Source organism: Onychostruthus taczanowskii, unplaced genomic scaffold (genome assembly GCF_017590055.1).
Source record: "Onychostruthus taczanowskii isolate IOZ18803 unplaced genomic scaffold, ASM1759005v1 scaffold41, whole genome shotgun sequence".
Classification (NCBI taxonomy): Eukaryota; Metazoa; Chordata; class Aves; order Passeriformes; family Passeridae; genus Onychostruthus; species Onychostruthus taczanowskii.
The window spans coordinates 3,271,844-3,289,510 of NW_024501571.1; the positions used below are offsets into that span (position 1 = coordinate 3,271,844).

Here is a 17,667-nt window from a genome sequence, read left to right on the forward strand (position 1 = left end):
GAAGACACTGTTAATTCAACATCCAGACAAGCTTTTGCTAAGGTAGATTTATTAAGCCTCTAAGTATCAGCGTTACCAAGTGTCCGTCATGAATCAAAAGCACCATGGTCTGTTTCTGTGTCACACTTCAGGTCCATCTTCTCTTGGCCAAAAAATATGTATTTTAGTTCAGAATTACTTCTTGAACCAATGTACAAAATGTAACATGTGTCCAAATACAACCAGAGCTGATACTTCTGGCCTCTAAGGTTGAAATCAACTACCAGTTGCCAAGCTGATTTGCCTATTTATGCTCACTGACAAACACCCTGTGCTCCTCTCTGGCTATTTGGCACTTCAAATTTGGAAGTTTGTGAAAGCTCAGCCATGCACAAAGGTACAGAAGGATTTTTACAAAGGTCTGTGCCATGCTGTTACCCATCTCCACAGCATCCCTGATCTGTTTTGGGGTCCTTTCACCTGGCAATGCTCACCTGAAAGCCTGAAACCAGAAGTGTCTAAGGGTCTCTGTTGCAAATGAGCACCTGAACTGCATCTCACAGGGCACCTTTTCTCTGCACTCTGGACATGAGCAGCAGGTGAGTATGTAACAATGAGACAGATGACATTTCTAGCCAAGGGTGTCAGATGTGGATTTTTAGTCTGTGATTCAGCATCCAACAAGTGCTACAAGTGATTTTACTGAGACTTGGACCTGGATATTTCTCCCCTACTTTTAGGGTTTAGGGGGTTTTTTAGGTATTGTGGAGCACCACTCAAAAATGTGCTGTTGTAAGAGAGAGAGAAAAGCGGATAGAGGTTTTAAAATTCAGCTCAGTATTATCCATGCTGCTGCTGCTACCAATTCTGATCTTAATATTTATCCAAATAAGAGGCTGAGGGATGAGGAAAGACATGGACAACACAGGAGAAAGAAGAGTCAAAAGAGAACAACCAGCATGGACAGTCTGAAGCCCAGAGGGACAGGAGTGTCACTCCAAATCCTGAACTAAGCCAGGACATGTTCACAACTGCTACTTATGGGGTTACAGGAATCCTGATCCCCACATACCCATCTGGGAGATTAAACATCACAAGTATTGGCTGTAAAACAATGAGGACTTTTCCTTGGCACTCCTGGCAGAGCTGCAGCCCAAGAACTGAATCTCACTGCTGGAGCCATCAGACACAGCCAGACTTCTGCAGGGTTTGGCAGGCACAGGATCTGTGTAAAATGACTGCATGTTACCTCCCTCTAAAACTTCTGTTTGTCATCTAGATGAGACTGCAAGCATCTTCACAATGTGTTTTAAGCATATAATTAAGAATGTATAGTATACAATTGGCCCTTACTCAGCAAATGGTGATGATATAATTAAATCCCATGAACAAGGACCTGAACAACTGGAAATTTGTATTTTCAAATTTCTGTATATGATGGCTAGAGGCAGAAACTGCTTTTATGATGGAATAGAAAAGTGTCATGTACTATTCAGGGTAAAACTGATCTGAAGCATTTTTAATCTACCAGCATTAGCTCCCTCAGCTCCCCAAAGGAAATATGTTTGTTAATTATCCTAGGAGATCAAAAGGACATACAGAGTGAAAATTCTTTTAGAAGAGGAATCTTTAATTTAACAGCCAAATAAAATTCACTGTCTGGTTAACTGAAGTTGGGGAAAAAACAAAGTACATCTAAAGTATGTATTTAAACTGTAAGGATATGGTATTTTGGGGGACCTGATCCTGTAGATCATATTTTATATTGGGGATTGTTTCTGTACCATTTCTGAACACGGGACCAGTATTTTTTGCTCTGCTAGCTTTTAAGGTTCCTCACTAGGAGTTAACCCAAAGGAAGCAGGACAACTCTAAACTGCAGTTCAGCTTGGCTGAGCAGCCCATGAATTCAGACTGGGCATCTGTCAGCACTTCACAGAGGAGAAAAACTCCAGCCCACCCACCTAGAGGGACACTCCAGAGTGCACAGGTTTCCAGCAAACTGCTCCCATCACCAAATATGTTCTGGTGAACATTCAGCAAAGACAGCTGAGAAAGTGGTAAATTAATTTGTGGAGCCCACAAAGAAGAGGTGGGAAACTATCTTCCAGCTTTAAACTAAGGCTTTGTTTTTCAAGACAATGATCTGTTGTTTAGAAGCATTTATGGATCTATTGGAAGTTCCAGGGCATCATCTGTGTAAAGGAAGGAAGTGTGGTTAGATCACCCCAACAGTTTAAGTTATGGCTAGAAACTTTAAAACAAAGAGGAAAGCTTTGTTAATTTTTTTACACTTTGAGGTTCCTACCCGATTTAGAGACATTTATATTCAAATTATCCCTCTGGTGAGGGTGAGAAACACTCATCCAAAATCCTGCAGTATGGGAGGATTAGGTATAGCCCAGCCCTGAGTTAATGATCACCTAATTTGAATACAAAAAGCTGTTGAGAAGCAGGTTCCAATGCTTCAAACAATGCTTCAATTTAGGGCAGACTGTTCTGACTCCAGGAGCTTTCATCTGTGATGTTTCATCAATGTGTGGATTCTTAATCTGCATAATCTTTAACTCGAGTAAGTTTTCATTCAAAACAGAAGTTAAAAAAAGACATTAGGTAATAATTTAACAACTTAGCTCAGATTTAACATCCAAGAACAGATTGTAACCAAGCACCGTTCCAATCTGACAGCAAAAGCAAGGCAAGGAAACACAAACAGCTTTATACACACACACACACACAGTATCACATAACTGGTTTGAAATAGGAACCAGTTTCCAGGGGTTATGAGCTTCTTCAAATGTCCTTTCGTTCAATGGGAACTCTGTACACTGTTAATAAATTACTGATGCCATACAAACACCTATATCCAAAAGTCAGCTGGTGATTCACCTAAAACTGTCCTCCCCCACCTCCCAAACAACAGCAATTGGTAACAAGAGCTTCTGTTTCCCCAGATTTAGCCAAGCTTCCCTTTATACAAAAAACAAGTACCAAATGAATACAGAATTTTAAGAGCTGAAAAAAAAATTGCTTTCGTAAGAAACTCAGAGATGTGACACAAAAGAAACAAGACTGAGTCTGTATATAAAATTATAGGTTGATGTTAATTATGTAAATTAAAGTCACAGATGATGTCTAGTGTGTAATCATGTTAAAAAAACAGGTTTCAAGAAAGCATTACTATGAAAATGAAATGAAATTTGGTGAAGTTAAATGAATTTAATTTTGCTTTAGTGACTGTGAAAATATTACTTTACTTTAAATGCATTCAGAATTTCAAATTCCCAGTAGGTAAAATTTTCAAACTTTAAGTAGTTTACTACAGCTATAGCTGTTCTCTGAAATGAAATATTAGCCCTTGTAACAACGAAAAAAATCCCTTCTCCTTTTTTTTTTTTTTACATAAAGGATGAGAAGTACTCCCAAAACAAAATCAATTTACAATTTTAAAAGGTTACTACAGATAAAAATGTACATTCCTTTTTCTTTGTGACTACATATTAACCAAGACTGTGCCTAAATGCAGAGGATCTCCATGTTTTTACTGCACAAGCATTTCATGTTGCCATATTTACACTGGGGAGTCCAAAGGTGTAGCTCAGTGGCATTAATCTTCACATTATGAGAAATGGAAAGCACTTGTTCAGCTGCACTCAGGCTGTTGCTTCTTTGCACCTGGAATCCAGTGAGAACTCACCCTGACCTTTCATGTTTCCCTGAAAAAGCTTCACCACACTTTTGTATAAACCAACAGACACTGGGGATGAACAGCCCTTCAGTTCTTTCATTGACTATAAAAAGCAGGTTTTCTTTGAATCAATAGTTTAATAGTTATGCTAAATACAGATTTTGCCACATTTGTTGCTTGTAATTCAATGTAATGCCTCTGGGTACCTCAGTCATCCTCTTGCTGATTTCTTTTCTGTCAATAGAACAGGAGAGTTCAGAATGTTAGGACACAGTTATCTGAAATAAGAGCACTAATAAATCATGTCAAGTGTTCCAGATACAATGGATTAGACAGTGACTGCATTTCTAAGTCATTTTTTGGAACAGTAAGAGATAATTTTTCCAGCAAATGGAACAGAGCAAAATCAACCCTCTCTCTCATCCTAAACTATAGAATTTTCTTTCCAGTAAAGAACAAGACTTGCCTAGTCCATTAATTCATGGAATATACAAGAACCAGAAAACATCATGGTGGTGGCAAGAGTCAGTGATTCAGATGCAGGTAACCTGCCCTCCCTTCCCTAACTTACTCATGTCTTCATGTCACTGTGCATTAAAAGAACAAAGAAACCAGACTGGAAAAGGAACAACTCTATCATGGTTTTTCCTACTATATTTGTCTTATAACTTTTAAAGAAAAAAGTTGAAAACATTAAAAGTTAAAAGCATTAGCTTCAGGCATTCAAAAAACACATTTTCATTCACACTACATTCATATTTATATTTCAGTAAGAAAGGAAACAGCTCAGTCCTTCATTAAGATATGTCAAACTGCATTCACTGCTTTCCATAAAAAGTAAAATTAATTAAGCAAAGTGAGAGCAGTAAAAAGCTTGCTCTTCATCACTTCAGAAACAATCAACCCAACATTGAGTGATGGTTTCATACATTGCTTTTCCTTTAATTTTGAACACTTTGTTAGTAACAAAAGCAGAGATCCAGGGACTTTGGTGTTTCCATGTGACAAAGGTGGAAGATCAGAGATTTTTTTCTCCTACTTCTTACCAGTTTTAGAAAGTCAATCAATTTGTGAACATCCTCTCCTGTGGAAAGGTCCACAAAGTCCTTGGGCAGTCGGTAGCTCAGGTAGGGACTGGGCTGGACAGTGACTTTGCTGTTGGTACAACGGAACACTGGATAATCCTTTGGAAAAGGAGAGAACACAAAAACAGTGGACATGAATATTAAATATTTCTGGGACTCCTCCGTGAGACTGAGTCATGCTGCCAATGAGTTTATTTGGCACTCACTCAACTAAACTTGAGCTTTCTAAAAATTATAGCTTTCTTATAAAACCTCTGCCCACTTAGGAGCAATTTGAAATGTCAAACATGTTAAACAGTCAAATAATGGCTTTCATTACCTCACTTTAAAGTTTCTACTGTGTATCAGTTATTAATGTATTTAATAAATTCATGCTGGTGACAGTGCTGTAATAAGGGAGCTATAAGGAACTTTGGGCAATAGTATCTAGATACGTATCTGAATAGAGAAAAATCTTTTTGATAGAATCCCTAAACTTGTCTTCACAGTTTCCTTGTTTAAACACATTAGTAACTATAATCTTACTGAAAGTATAATTTAAGCTTTCCAACCAATTTACTTACCAAAGGAAAAAATACCTCTATAAAAGGGCCAAAAAGATCTCTAAATGCTGAACTGTAGCAACAGGTTTTGGAAAAATCATATCATTTTCAGTTCAACACATTGACATGCCATGCAATTGCCAACTATACTGCAATAAACAGCTTCATTTTAAGAAAGATCAGCAACTGTATACCAGATTATGTGACTGGATGTCAGACGAAACATGAAGACAAGTTATTCTACTTTTCACCCAGGGCTGAACTACAGAAAACTGTGCAAAGCATCTGGCAATGAGAAAAAGAAATCCCAAAATGAAAATTCACGTGTCCCACAGACAACTCTAGAATTGGGAGTGTGTTTTAACAAAGGAGACACAGCTTTCAGCAGGAGGGTTCATGGAATGGGTTTTCATTCCATGGTGAGACAGAGGCCTGAAGGACAGCCTGGAGTGGGGTGTCCCTGTCAATGTGTTATGGAAAGGGCCACAGGACTAAAGAAACTCTCAGATGTTAAAATCACCTCAGTGAAGTTTGTCATTTCAGTGACCTCTAATGCAGTTCAACAGCTAGAAAATAAAGAAAAGCCACACTGGCCAAACACCACTGCTCAGAAAATAAACAAGTGTTTCCCAAGATCCACTAAAACACCACTTCCTCTCTCCCACCCAGCTGCCCAAGGACTTGTTAAGATGTGAGGACTCTGTCTCAAGATGCAGTGAGAAAAAAAGCTGGAATACAAAAAATGAAGACTATTCCTCCCTTTATGTATTAACGGGGAGTTACTTGTTTTTACAGAGGAAACGTGGCTTGGAAGAGGGATGGAAAAGCCTTGTTCTGAAAGTCCTGGGAGTTCAACCAGAGGACAAGGCTTTGCTAAGAGTATTCCAGATGAGGAAGAGACAGAAGTTCAGCTTCTGCTTGTTTTCCCCCAAGCATAAAACTGAAGATGTGGGAAACTGCATGACAGATATCAAGAACCAAGCAGAAATTTAAGTGACTATAGAGAAAAGTAATAGATTTTAAGAAAGACTGAAAGGAATGCATCAAAACTGTAAAAATAAGTTTCAGGGCATCTTCTTTGCAATGGGGTCAAAGCTGCAATATGGGCTTGTACTGTTTGAACTAAAAATTCCCTTGCAGGCATCTAAAACTAGCAGGTGATACTTGTTGAGATGAACTATAAGGTAGCTTCTACTTAAAGAGAGCTTACATTTCACAGGAGCTTCATTTACTTCAATGGGATTTGCACCACAATTTGATTGTAACAGCAAAAGAAAGAAAAAAATAAGGGCATAAATCCTGTTGGATGTTATTCAGCCTCCCTCACCTGTTCTGTTGCTTCCCCTTCACTCTGGTCTCCTTTCAAGTTTTTTCCAGAGGTGAGTTCTTCCCATGTAAAGAGCAGGGAGTCTGTTACTTCACCAAATGGGTTAAAATCTATTAACCAAATCTTACCCTGCAAAGGAACCACAGACAAATTAAAACAAAACACAGAACTGAAACAAAGCAAAAAAGAAAAAAAAAAAAAGTAAAAAAATCAAAATACACATATACTGAGATTATTGTAGTATGCTTGGTCTTTACATAAAAAGATGTTAAAATTGAAACTACCTGGGTTTAAGCATTTAAAATATTCTAACATCCTTTACCTTATAGAGTCTAAATCACAGCAAGCTATCATGTACTAATTTACTTTGATTTTTTTTAAAACAGTAGATCAGACAGAGCTCAAATAAACTGAACTTAGTTCTATGCCAGGTGTTTAGATGAGCCCACTGAAGTTCTGGCTAATCCCCAAGATCCACCAAGATCCCCACAGAGAATGAACAAGGAACAGGGGAGAGCACTAATCAAAAACCACAAAACAACCTCAAACCCAAACGACAACCAAACCCAAAACATGACCAAACAAACAAAAAAACCCAAACTGCCCACACAGGGATTTTGCTTTCCATGAAAAACCACCTCAGCTACACTGCACCATCCAGCAGTCTACAAAAATTGCTGTTCTTGGTCTTACAAGGGACCCTAAAAACAGAGAGCAGGGTCTGCAAAATGCTGGTGGAGCTCATGAAACCTCAAAGATGCTGTACAGACATAGATAAATAAGACTAACTTAAAGGCATTTTTAACATAGCCATTACTAGTAATCCACACTAGTTTCTACCCCATCTTTAACACATCTGTGCTCCAAACAGTTGTGGTAGGGTGCACAACAACACAACTGCTTTACAACTGAAAAATGAAAGCAGAGACTAACAAGACCTATTAGAAGTAACAGACGTGTGGGGGAGGAAGAAATAGCCTGTGTTCCTTGAGCCACTTCAAGATACAACCCCCAGCACTGGGCCATCTTCTCTTGCCCAAGGAAGTGTCAACTATTCTAATAAAACAAAACACTGTAATAAATTATAAGGAAATATGACTACAGCTGCTAGTAAAAATTTGCAAAACCAGTATTACATCTGGAAGAAATCAGCTCTATCAAACAGGGAAGGAAAAAGCTGCAGTAACATAAGCAGGGCTGAAGAGTTTTATTGTGTTTATTATAAAGATCAACTGAAACTGGAAAACAAACCTGAACACTGTGTAGCTACTAGACATTCATTTTGCTTTTTCCTCTTTTCCTTCATTTCTGAAGAATGTTCTTGCTTTAAAAGGTCCTGTCTATCTTGATACAAACAGCAAACACATTGAATTATTTACACTACAGCCATCTGGTTTCTAACACACAAAGATGCTTTCGAAGCATCGGCAGAGAGTAACATGGAGCCTGCCTCTCCCACCCATGCCCCCTGAGCTATCGCACAGGCACTGGCACACTGTGGGACTGCAAGTGATGGAAAGCTGTGAGCAGAAATGTTCTGGTGCCTCTGTTACCATCCCCAGCGAGCTCCTCGTGCAGGTGTGGGGAATCCCAGCAGAGATGAAACCATCTATGGCTATGACCTGCAGGCTGGAGCTGGGCCAGCAGCCCAGCAGGGAGCGTGTGGTTGCACACAGGCTTTCACAGGTGTCTGTCTCAGGGCAGCTCCACGGGGAACAGCTCCCACAGAGCACATTTTAAGAAGCCAAAGCACAGAAACAACAGTGCTGAAACCAGACAGCTACAAAAGAAACTACAAATTGGGGGACACAGACCTGAGTGGTTTCTTATTTGTTCTGGAAGGGTGAGCAAGCCCAGATCTGCATGGCTGAGCTGCAACACCTCTGCACTAATATTGGCACCACCAGAGCAGAGAGCCAGTGGGGCAAGCTCTGCTGTCATTTCCCACCTCTGGTTCTCCTCAAAAGGCTGTCACAAATTCTCATGATAAGCAATCTTTTACTTTTGCTAATGGGGGTGTCTTGTCAGCCCCAAGGCAGAACGAGGAGGAATCTGTGGGTTTAAATTCATTCTATCACTCTAGAAAAACAAGCTAATGAACCAATTTAATCACAGACAGAAGCAATGGCTAGCAAAGTTCATTCAGCAGTTCAGAGAATCTTTCCTTACATCAGAAATGTTTATACCCAATACTTCCTTATGAAAGGCTTTCACAGAAATTCCTCTTCACCCCAAATACATCCAGCTCAGCTTTTTCTCAGGAACATTAAGATCATTTCTCTAGAGAATTAATGTACCCTTGAAAAAAGTGAAAATTGATTTTAAGACTACTGAAAGCAACATGTTTTTTTGTGAGCAGCCAGCAGTGTTCCTCTACCCCTGCAGACAGCAGTGCAACAACTGTTTCCTTGAGATGGTCTTAAATCTGCACTGAGCTTTGCTAGCTGCAAATTGATGACAAGTGGCAAAACAAACTCAGTATCTCTTTTCAGAGCTCATTAAAAGGAGTGTATGTAACCCTGGGTCAGTAACCAAACTGCCTTTTCTTAAGACGAAATTCTCTCTCAAGTCTTACATGCATGATTTAAATACAGTTTCAGATAATTTACACTGTGTATCTAAAAAGCAGTAGTAAGGCTATTTATCTGTTTTCTTTTGCCTGCTATTAGTAATCTTTGTCATACAAGAGCAGAGAAACGCACAAGCCAGAAAAAAAAAAAGGAAAAAAAAGTCGTGCAAAAGTGGAGGGGGAAAAAATTCCCCTACTTGTACTACATGGTGTTTTCTTCTCATCCTAAAAGAAGGAATCAGTAGATTTACCACACCCTGTCAGCTTCATGCTTTTTTGCTAAGGCATTAAGCAGCGGGGAGCTGAAAGGAAGTGCCCACGACAAAGCCTGTTGTTTAAAGGAAGTTACAGACAAATAAAATGCAAACTTAACTGTTACATCTCCCTAACTCCAGCTGCTCACAAGGCACAGACACAAGCACTGGTCTGCTCCTTAACAAGAGCTGTGAGCCAGCAGTGGCTCTGGAGCCACTCCCTGCATTGCTCTCTCTTACCACAGTGACTTGTCTTGAACTTGGTTTGTTGTAACACCTGGGGGACAGCAAAGAGCAACAGCAGAGCCGACTCTCAGGCTTTTGTGAACTTCCCCCTCCAATTCAGTGAGCAGGACCTGTGGAGCCAACTCCAGACAGTCTCTAAAGCAACCGAAGAGGGCACGGGGAAGAGACTGCTGTCATTTACAACGGTAACAACTTGCTTCTCCGAGCTGAATATTTAGAGTTGAAAGGACATAAAACAAGCAGACAGTGAACATTTCTCTCCTTCTGTAGGTGAGGTTGCTGTGCAACCAGCCTGATGAGGAGCACGGGCTTTGGAAATTAATCATGCTCACAATATTCTTTTGCTGCCTGTAACTCACACGCTAAGGGAGCGATGAATAACACAGTTGCAAACCACAATAGTATGTGTGAAAGGAGGAGCATCTGACACACAAAGGGCTAGCTGGCAGTTTACAAGACCTGAGGGTAGAAGGCACCAAGAGAAATCTACAAACAGATATATTTTGTCTTGACAGATGAAGAAACACTGCTCATTTGAGATACCACAGGCTGAAACTTTTTATTTAAATAATTTCTCTTCACGCCTCAGCTATGAGGCAGAGCACCCAACGGCAGAATCTGGTTCAATGCTCAAGTGCTGCTCCTCATTTTCCCTGACAGCATGCTCATGTCTGTCGATCCGAGCCTGGGCAGGTAATTTCAATTACAGCAGAGCTGCTTTAGCCCACAGCCTCGTTTTAGGTACCTACATGAAAAGCTGGGCTGAGAAATGATACAGTCATTGTTTTCCACATGAGACACGTTCCTGTTTTGTAAACTGTGGCATGATTTACTGTTACAGAATTACAAAATAGTTCAGCAACATTCAAAATAAGAATCAGGACTTACTTCCAATACACTCAACTCCAATAAAGACTTTCTCCAATCAAGTCCTTCAAGCACAATTCATCTGACCAAATACTTCTCCCCACTCACACCAGGAGAAGTCAAGGTTACTAACTCTGATACTGGCAACTTCATAGAATTATTTAGGTTGGAAAAGTCCTTTAAAATCAAGTCCAACCCTTAGCCCAGCACCTCTGTGTTCACCCCTAATCCACACCCCTAAGCACTACACCTACATGTCTTTCAAAGAGCTGAGGTGGGATGCTTCTCCCCAACTCCATCACTATCTGGACGTTGAGGGTTCTGACCTGCCCAACTCTCAGAGTTGGAGCAGCCTGGAAAGAAAAAAACTGGCTTCCATCTGTCACAAAGTGGGCACACCACATTCACAGCCTCTTTGGACAATTATCTCTTCCTATCTCAGACTTCCAGATATTAATAATTTTCCAATCTCACAAGGACAATCTGAAGAAATATTAAGGATAATTTTGATGAATTCAAATACTCTAGTGAAAAAAACAAACACAGGAAAAAAGCCCAAGGAAATATCTGTCATAAAAGAAAATGCCCCAAACCTTGTTTGTGTGCTTGAAAGCTATTTGGACCGTGCCCTTAATGAAAGAGTCACAGAATATCCTGAGTTGGAAGGGACCCTCAAGGCCACTGAGTCCAGCTCCAGGCCCTGCACAGGACAGCCCCACAAATCCCACCATGTGCCTGGGAACACCACCCATAACCACATGCTTTTAATTTGCAGTCAGCCCTGAACTGGTCAAGCAGTAGGACTTGATGACCATTGTAGGTCCCTTCCAGCTGAAATGGTCTATTCCACTCTAAATTACTGCAGCAAGGACTCTCGTGTCATAACAAAAACTAAGTCGCTTCTTGTAGATTCACAGAACTGAGAAAATTGCAGTCAAAGCCTAAGTTCTGTGCTTTAGAACAGACAACTTCTCTGGAAGATATTAACTAAATAATTACATCACTGGCACAGACATATTTACACTCCTAATCTTATTATTCTCCTACTGCAGACAGCATTTATCACAGAAAAAGACCTGTGGAACAGAGTAACATCAAGTAGGTTTTGCTTGGTGTTTTTTGTTTGGTCAGGGTTTTTACTTTAATGGTATTTTTTTGTTTGTTTGGTTGTTTTTTCCAGGACCACTTCTAGGAAGACAAAGCTATTACTTGCTCGATCTTTGTAGCATTTCAAGTTTTCACGGAAGAAACCATTATATACAACCTATTGTTCACTTACCCTGCTGTCTCTGTACACATCAAAAACAACTGGAAAGGAGAAAAAAAATGTTAATTGTAAAAGATACATAATTTCACAGAAAATGTCTAAATCTGAATAGACATTTGTGTACACAGCACAATCTGGAAAGTCAATATGTCTAATGAACTGCAAGCCAGAATTGGGTATACTTCTAAGAGGGAGCTGAAATGTTTCAAGAACTATTGTTAATGCACTGGGAAATCAGCTGCTGGGCTTTTTCATTTAATGCTGGTTTCTTTTGCTGATTTTTCTCCCATGAAGAATATTTGATAAACACTTGCCCAAAGAGCTTATCTTTGACATTACTGCTGTTTCTTTTACAGCAGAACAGGGATGTTTCAGGGAAGGATCAAGACTTCATTGTGTTGGACATTGCACAAACATTTAATAAGAGAAGGTTCCTGCTCCACAGACATTAGGATTTTAGCAGCTAACAAGACAAACAGGTTGTAGGAACAAAGGGGTCAGTGGCAGTGAAATGGCCATGTCTGATGTCACCCAGAGCAGACACAGCACACATAATTAATATCAACAAATCCTTCAAACAACCCCCCTGCTACTCAGTGACTGACTCAAAGCTGCCTTGCCTGGCTCCACTGCTGTTCCCCCCCTTGGCTTAATTAAACATGACTCTGTATATGCAGCTTTCCATCAGCTCCTGTTCTGTATGGTTAAACAAACCTTTGAGCTGTCTTTCTATTGAGCTAGGGAAATCAACAGGGAAGCATTCAGGCATGGCTACATGCAAAAGTTGTACCAGTTTAGCAGGAAGAAAGGAAAAAGAAAAAAAAAAAGATTTTGAAAAGCCTCAGACAAGTGCTATATTGTTACTTCCTTCACTAATAAGGGAATATTTCAGCTAAGAGATTTCCCAATACATGTGGATAAACTAAACTCAGGATATGACTGCAGAACACTTGAGTCTCAGGAAGCTGCCTGTCAGGAACAGGGATGTTGACTGATCACATCCATGCATGTAAAGCTTAATCTGACATTTCATGTGAAGTTGGCTGGGCTAAGGGCAAACCACAACTCCACAAAGCCAAAGCCAGTCACGTAGCTGGTTTTTACCATGCAGCCTAAAAATCCACACAGCTTTTGCACAAGCTAGGCTGCATCAGTGCCAAAGTCACTCCAGGATTAAGTGCTCTGCTCTCCCAGGAAGACAAGCCCTCAGTGGCTAAGCCAGTCATCAATGCAAAGGGGGGTACAGGAACCCCAGGATTTCTTCTCCAGATGTTCAACTGAACTTAGTGCTTGCACCACATCCTCTCCTTAGTCATATCCCAAAGATATCCCTTGCATCTGAGGGTTTCTATAGTGAGGCCTGTCAGCCTAAAGCAATCACTGAGGCTAGTGGTATTTACTGGGATTCCTAGTGGTATTTACTGGGATTCACACAGCTGGAATTCAGACTGATTGCACTCTGGTGACTGGTTCAGGGCAGTCACAAACACTGAACAAGAAGAAAACCTGAATTATTCCCACTCTCAGAGCAGGAGTGTCCCATGTCAGTGAGACTGTAGTGAAACTTCACCAAAAACTGCCCTAAAGAGATGGAAAGCCAAAACCCAGCTCTGCACTATAGACACCTCCAGAGCACTGCTCTTACTGGGCTCTTATCAAAGGTATTTAGGAGGTTCTAACATAATTTAGAAGTATTTATAAAGCATTCACCCATCTGTTATCCTACTGTTCTGACTCTGTAATGCTTCAGCTGCTCTGACTCAACTCTTCCATCTGGAGATGCTACCAGACCAACTGGAAAAAGCAGAGCAAACAGCATCAAAATCCCCAATGAAACAAGAAGTCAGGAAAAAAGCTGTAATACCTTTCCTTTTAAAAGCAAACAAACAAGCAAACCCAGATTTTTATTGTTAACAACACATATGCTACCAGGCAGTGGATCAAGGGAGATGATGGGGGACAAATGCAATGTGATTAAAAAAAAACCACCCACAAAAACACAGAAAACATTTTCTGCATGGCATTTCTCTGCAGATGGACCAGCACTTAGTGTCTAAGAATAAAAGGTTAACAAACCTTCATCCCAGAAGGTTTCCCTGAAACCTGCTTTTCCCTCAAGGCAACTCAGATGGCACCCTTTACATAAGATGACATTTCAGACCTTTCAGTTCACCAGACAGCCATTTCAGAGCCTGAATCTAGGCATCAATATCCAAAAATAGTGCCCTGAATTCTTATCTATCAGTTGATTACATACTAGCTAAAATTACATTGAAACACAGAGGAAAATTAAAAGGCAGTAATCAGAATACCAGATCTGTATGACTGATCTTACTTCAAAATGCAATGGAGTTATTAAATTAATGTACTATTCTACTGGTCTTCTCCAAGCAGCAGTCCATGAGAACTTCTCTGGGCTGAAACAGAACAGCTTTGCAGAGTCAAATTATTAAGAATTTCAATACAACAGAGACTGGCACTTGAAGGTACCTTTTTCAGACAGATAGGACAGATCTATTTGACTGCTGTGGTGTATCAATAAAACAATTAATAATGTTTAAAACCCACCTAAAGGTTGACTTTTCAAAGCATTAGACATGACAATAAACTGCCAGAAAATTCTTATGTTTATGGGTTTTTACTAAGCTGAGGTTCGGTCCATGCCAGACCTAATTTAAATTTCTTCATCATGTTTTTCACCACTATTGATCACCCATCATGATGCAACACCATTCAATTATCAGTAAACCATGTTAGAAAACTATTCTAATCAAATTTGCAAGGGACTTCACATTTAGAGAACAACACAATTTACTTGGACTGATTAGGTGTATCAAATATTGTGGCCTTTGTTCAAAGGTTTTGGCACCTAACCTGGTGTGCATTGATATTCTGGAAGAAATAATTAAAACTTCTTGAAAAGAAACTTAAAAATCCTTTATTCAAGGAATACATCAATAATTTAGCAGCAAACAGCTGAAAACACCTTTATGAACAAGTATTCTTCTCACTACTTAATACCTTTAGTCAAGAATCTTTTTTAAGATCTTTTTCCCTGCTTTTCTGGCATAAAAATTACTTTCACGTATAAGGGGGAAAAGCCTTAAAAAAATTATTATGACTTCTGAAGGGATCTTTCACTCATTTCTTGTGTTTTCTTGGAGAGTTCCAGCCCTTCCTTCAGGGTTTTTTTCTTAGGAATGTAATTCCAAACCTTTGCAGCGACATGCTGTAGCCACAAGAGCTTTCAGACTCTCCCAAGCTAAAGAGAACCAAGCCACGTGAAAGCAAGAGCAATGAAGAGAGAGATGCATACCCACAGATACCCTCAAGATACTTACAGTCTTCATCCAAGAATTTATATTGTATGTGCTTCTTGAAAAACTCCTGTATGGATCTACAGATCTCCTCATGTTGCTTAGAGATATGATCATAGTACTGGGTGTAGTCCCTCTGTGATATACCTGTCAATAATTTCAGGTAATTATAATTATAAAGAACTCTAGGCAGGCAAAAAAACCCAACTAGAAAAAAAAAAAAAAAAAACAAAACCAGTTATCAGACACAGAAGATGGGGTTTTCCCAAGTTTCTACCATTATTAGTGACTTACTCTTTGGCTTTATTCTGCTATACTTTAAGTACTTCCATGAGGAATCTCTTTCTTGAACAGCTCTGTCCAGAATTTTGTGAACCTCATTTTATATGTACACACTTTGACTATTTTAAAGTGAATTTCAGGAGGAGACTTGGCCTGTGTTTAAGTTTCCAGCTCCCATCTTTTCCTTTCAGTTTTATTCCCTTTGGTTACTCTGGTCAAAAAGGTTGCTCTGCACATCACATGTAGGGACCACAATTTGGAACCATGAAATGCCAGGGGTGGAGGCTAAGCTTGCATATTAGCCAAGATGATTCTTGGATACCACAGATTCTCATTTAACTGATTTTTTAAGTGTGGAAGAACATGTGCCTGTTTGATATGGCACTACAGGTGAATCCCTCAATCCCCAAATCAGTGGGATGGCATGCAGGCCAGTACCTTGGTGCTCCCATTTGCTCCCTCAAGGGTTTTCTTGCCTATGTAGACAAACCATCCCTCCTACAAGCTCTTAATTTAATATATTTCTCTACAAGACACTGGTTTAAAATGACATCAACAGGATTATACACTTGCATGCATCTTGAGTGACAAGAGTTCTCATACAGGATATGTGTCAACATAAAACATTGCAATACCCTGCTTGGCAAATGTCAAATCCAAGACCTGCCCCATCACTGCAGAATGAGTAATTCAGGCTATTTACATAAAAAGAGACAGAATTCCCCAAGGAAGATGTATCAGTGACCTCAGTTTGCTGTTTTAACCATACACAAAACAGTTTTACTGTAATACAATGCTGACTAGCACCAAAGGTGTGCTGTTTTTTAAAAATTTCATATAAAAAGTTTGTGATGTCAGTGGAACTCTTAATTTTTAATACCACTGCAAAGCTTGAGTCTAAACAACAAAAACCAAAAGATGATGGCATCTAAGGGGATGCAGATGTGTAACTGGAAAATCATTCACTATACTGCAAGTATCATTCATGTTTGACTGACAGGTTTATTAATTTTAACAGTATGGGAACATATTGTGAAAAATCTTGGAACTATCTTCAAAAATGCAGCTGGAGTGCTAGCTAAAAAAAAAATCCCATACTGGCAGATATACTAGGTTTCCAAACCTGGCCATGAAATGTACAGAGTGCTTAATTAGCCAGTGTACAAATGCTTTGTGTATCTCTGGCAGTTAAGGTGTTCCAGCATCACAAGGCAGGACAGCATTCAGCTCTCCTCCCTTCAAAAAGCTCTGTCAGGAGCCATTAAGCAATACAGACTTAATGGGAAATCTCTGCTATTAGGAAGATTAACTCTTAAACAGAGAGCTGTAATACACTTTCAACTGGCATAAATGGAGAGAAAATGGGAAGATGAGCATAGGAACACCAGACAGAACAGCCAAATAAAAGGGCTTAGGAGAATGGTGTGTGTTGATTAGCACAGCTCAAATACCTGTGTGCAGCTCCATAGGGAACCCAAATCAGGAAATGAAGAACGGGGACTGTGCTCCTAAAGGTTCACAGAGGTGGGACTGGATGGAGCAACAAATTGCTGACAGTTCCCAACAGGTACAAAAAGGCACAGCCAAAACAAGCCCACACTCACCATGCTAAGACAGAAGGAACAGTGAGAACTACAAAGCCAACATCCCTGGCCTTCCATATCATCACAAGGAACCCTGGACAGACCACTTGTGGATATGGACTTGGTGCTTGTGAATATAGGCAGTGAGCAAAACAAGTTTTATCTTAAAGTAAAAAAAAAAATCTCCTTCCTTCCTGTAGAGTCTTTATTTGCTCCATCACTGCTATAACACTTCCTTGTTAGAAGAGTTTAGGCAGAATGATTCAACCTTGTTCCGAACAAATGTGCACTAATCCTGTGCTATTTGAGTTTCTGTTCATCTCTAAAGAATTCATGGTAGACCACACCAAAATCAAACTTCAGAGTAGGAATTAGCCCGAAATTAAACCCTCAATTCAAGCACCTGTATGTGCACTGGGTATCATTTCCTGCTACAGTCAGCAGAGAATAGTCAACACAACCAGAGGAGTAAAACTGAGCTAAATTTACCCTAAATTACCCTAAATTTACCCTACTCAGCTGCCTACAACACATGCTCTAGCACAATCTGCCTGTTCTCCAGCTGCCAGAGGTCTCCCAATGCACCCACCAGCTCTGTGCATGCTGTGGATGCATACCATGGCTCTCCAGTGCCACTTGAAATGTTTTACATTTAGGATTC

At 39.9% G+C, this 17,667-nt stretch overlaps 1 protein-coding gene across 1 annotated transcript in view; it reads right to left on the reverse strand.

Annotated features, from left to right (window-relative positions):
• Window positions 1–3,784: 3,784 nt before the first annotated feature.
• CDC123 (cell division cycle 123) overlaps window positions 3,785–17,667 on the reverse strand; it is a 30,922-nt gene continuing 17,039 nt past the window's right edge. The window contains exons 9-13 of the mRNA XM_041413459.1: window positions 15,166–15,288; window positions 11,837–11,865; window positions 6,622–6,750; window positions 4,714–4,851; window positions 3,785–3,901 (exon numbers count right to left, since the gene is read on the reverse strand). Coding sequence (XP_041269393.1) covers window positions 3,875–3,901; window positions 4,714–4,851; window positions 6,622–6,750; window positions 11,837–11,865; window positions 15,166–15,288 — 446 coding nt within the window. The 3' untranslated portion in view covers window positions 3,785–3,874. The remainder of the gene's footprint in view (window positions 3,902–4,713; window positions 4,852–6,621; window positions 6,751–11,836; window positions 11,866–15,165; window positions 15,289–17,667) is intronic.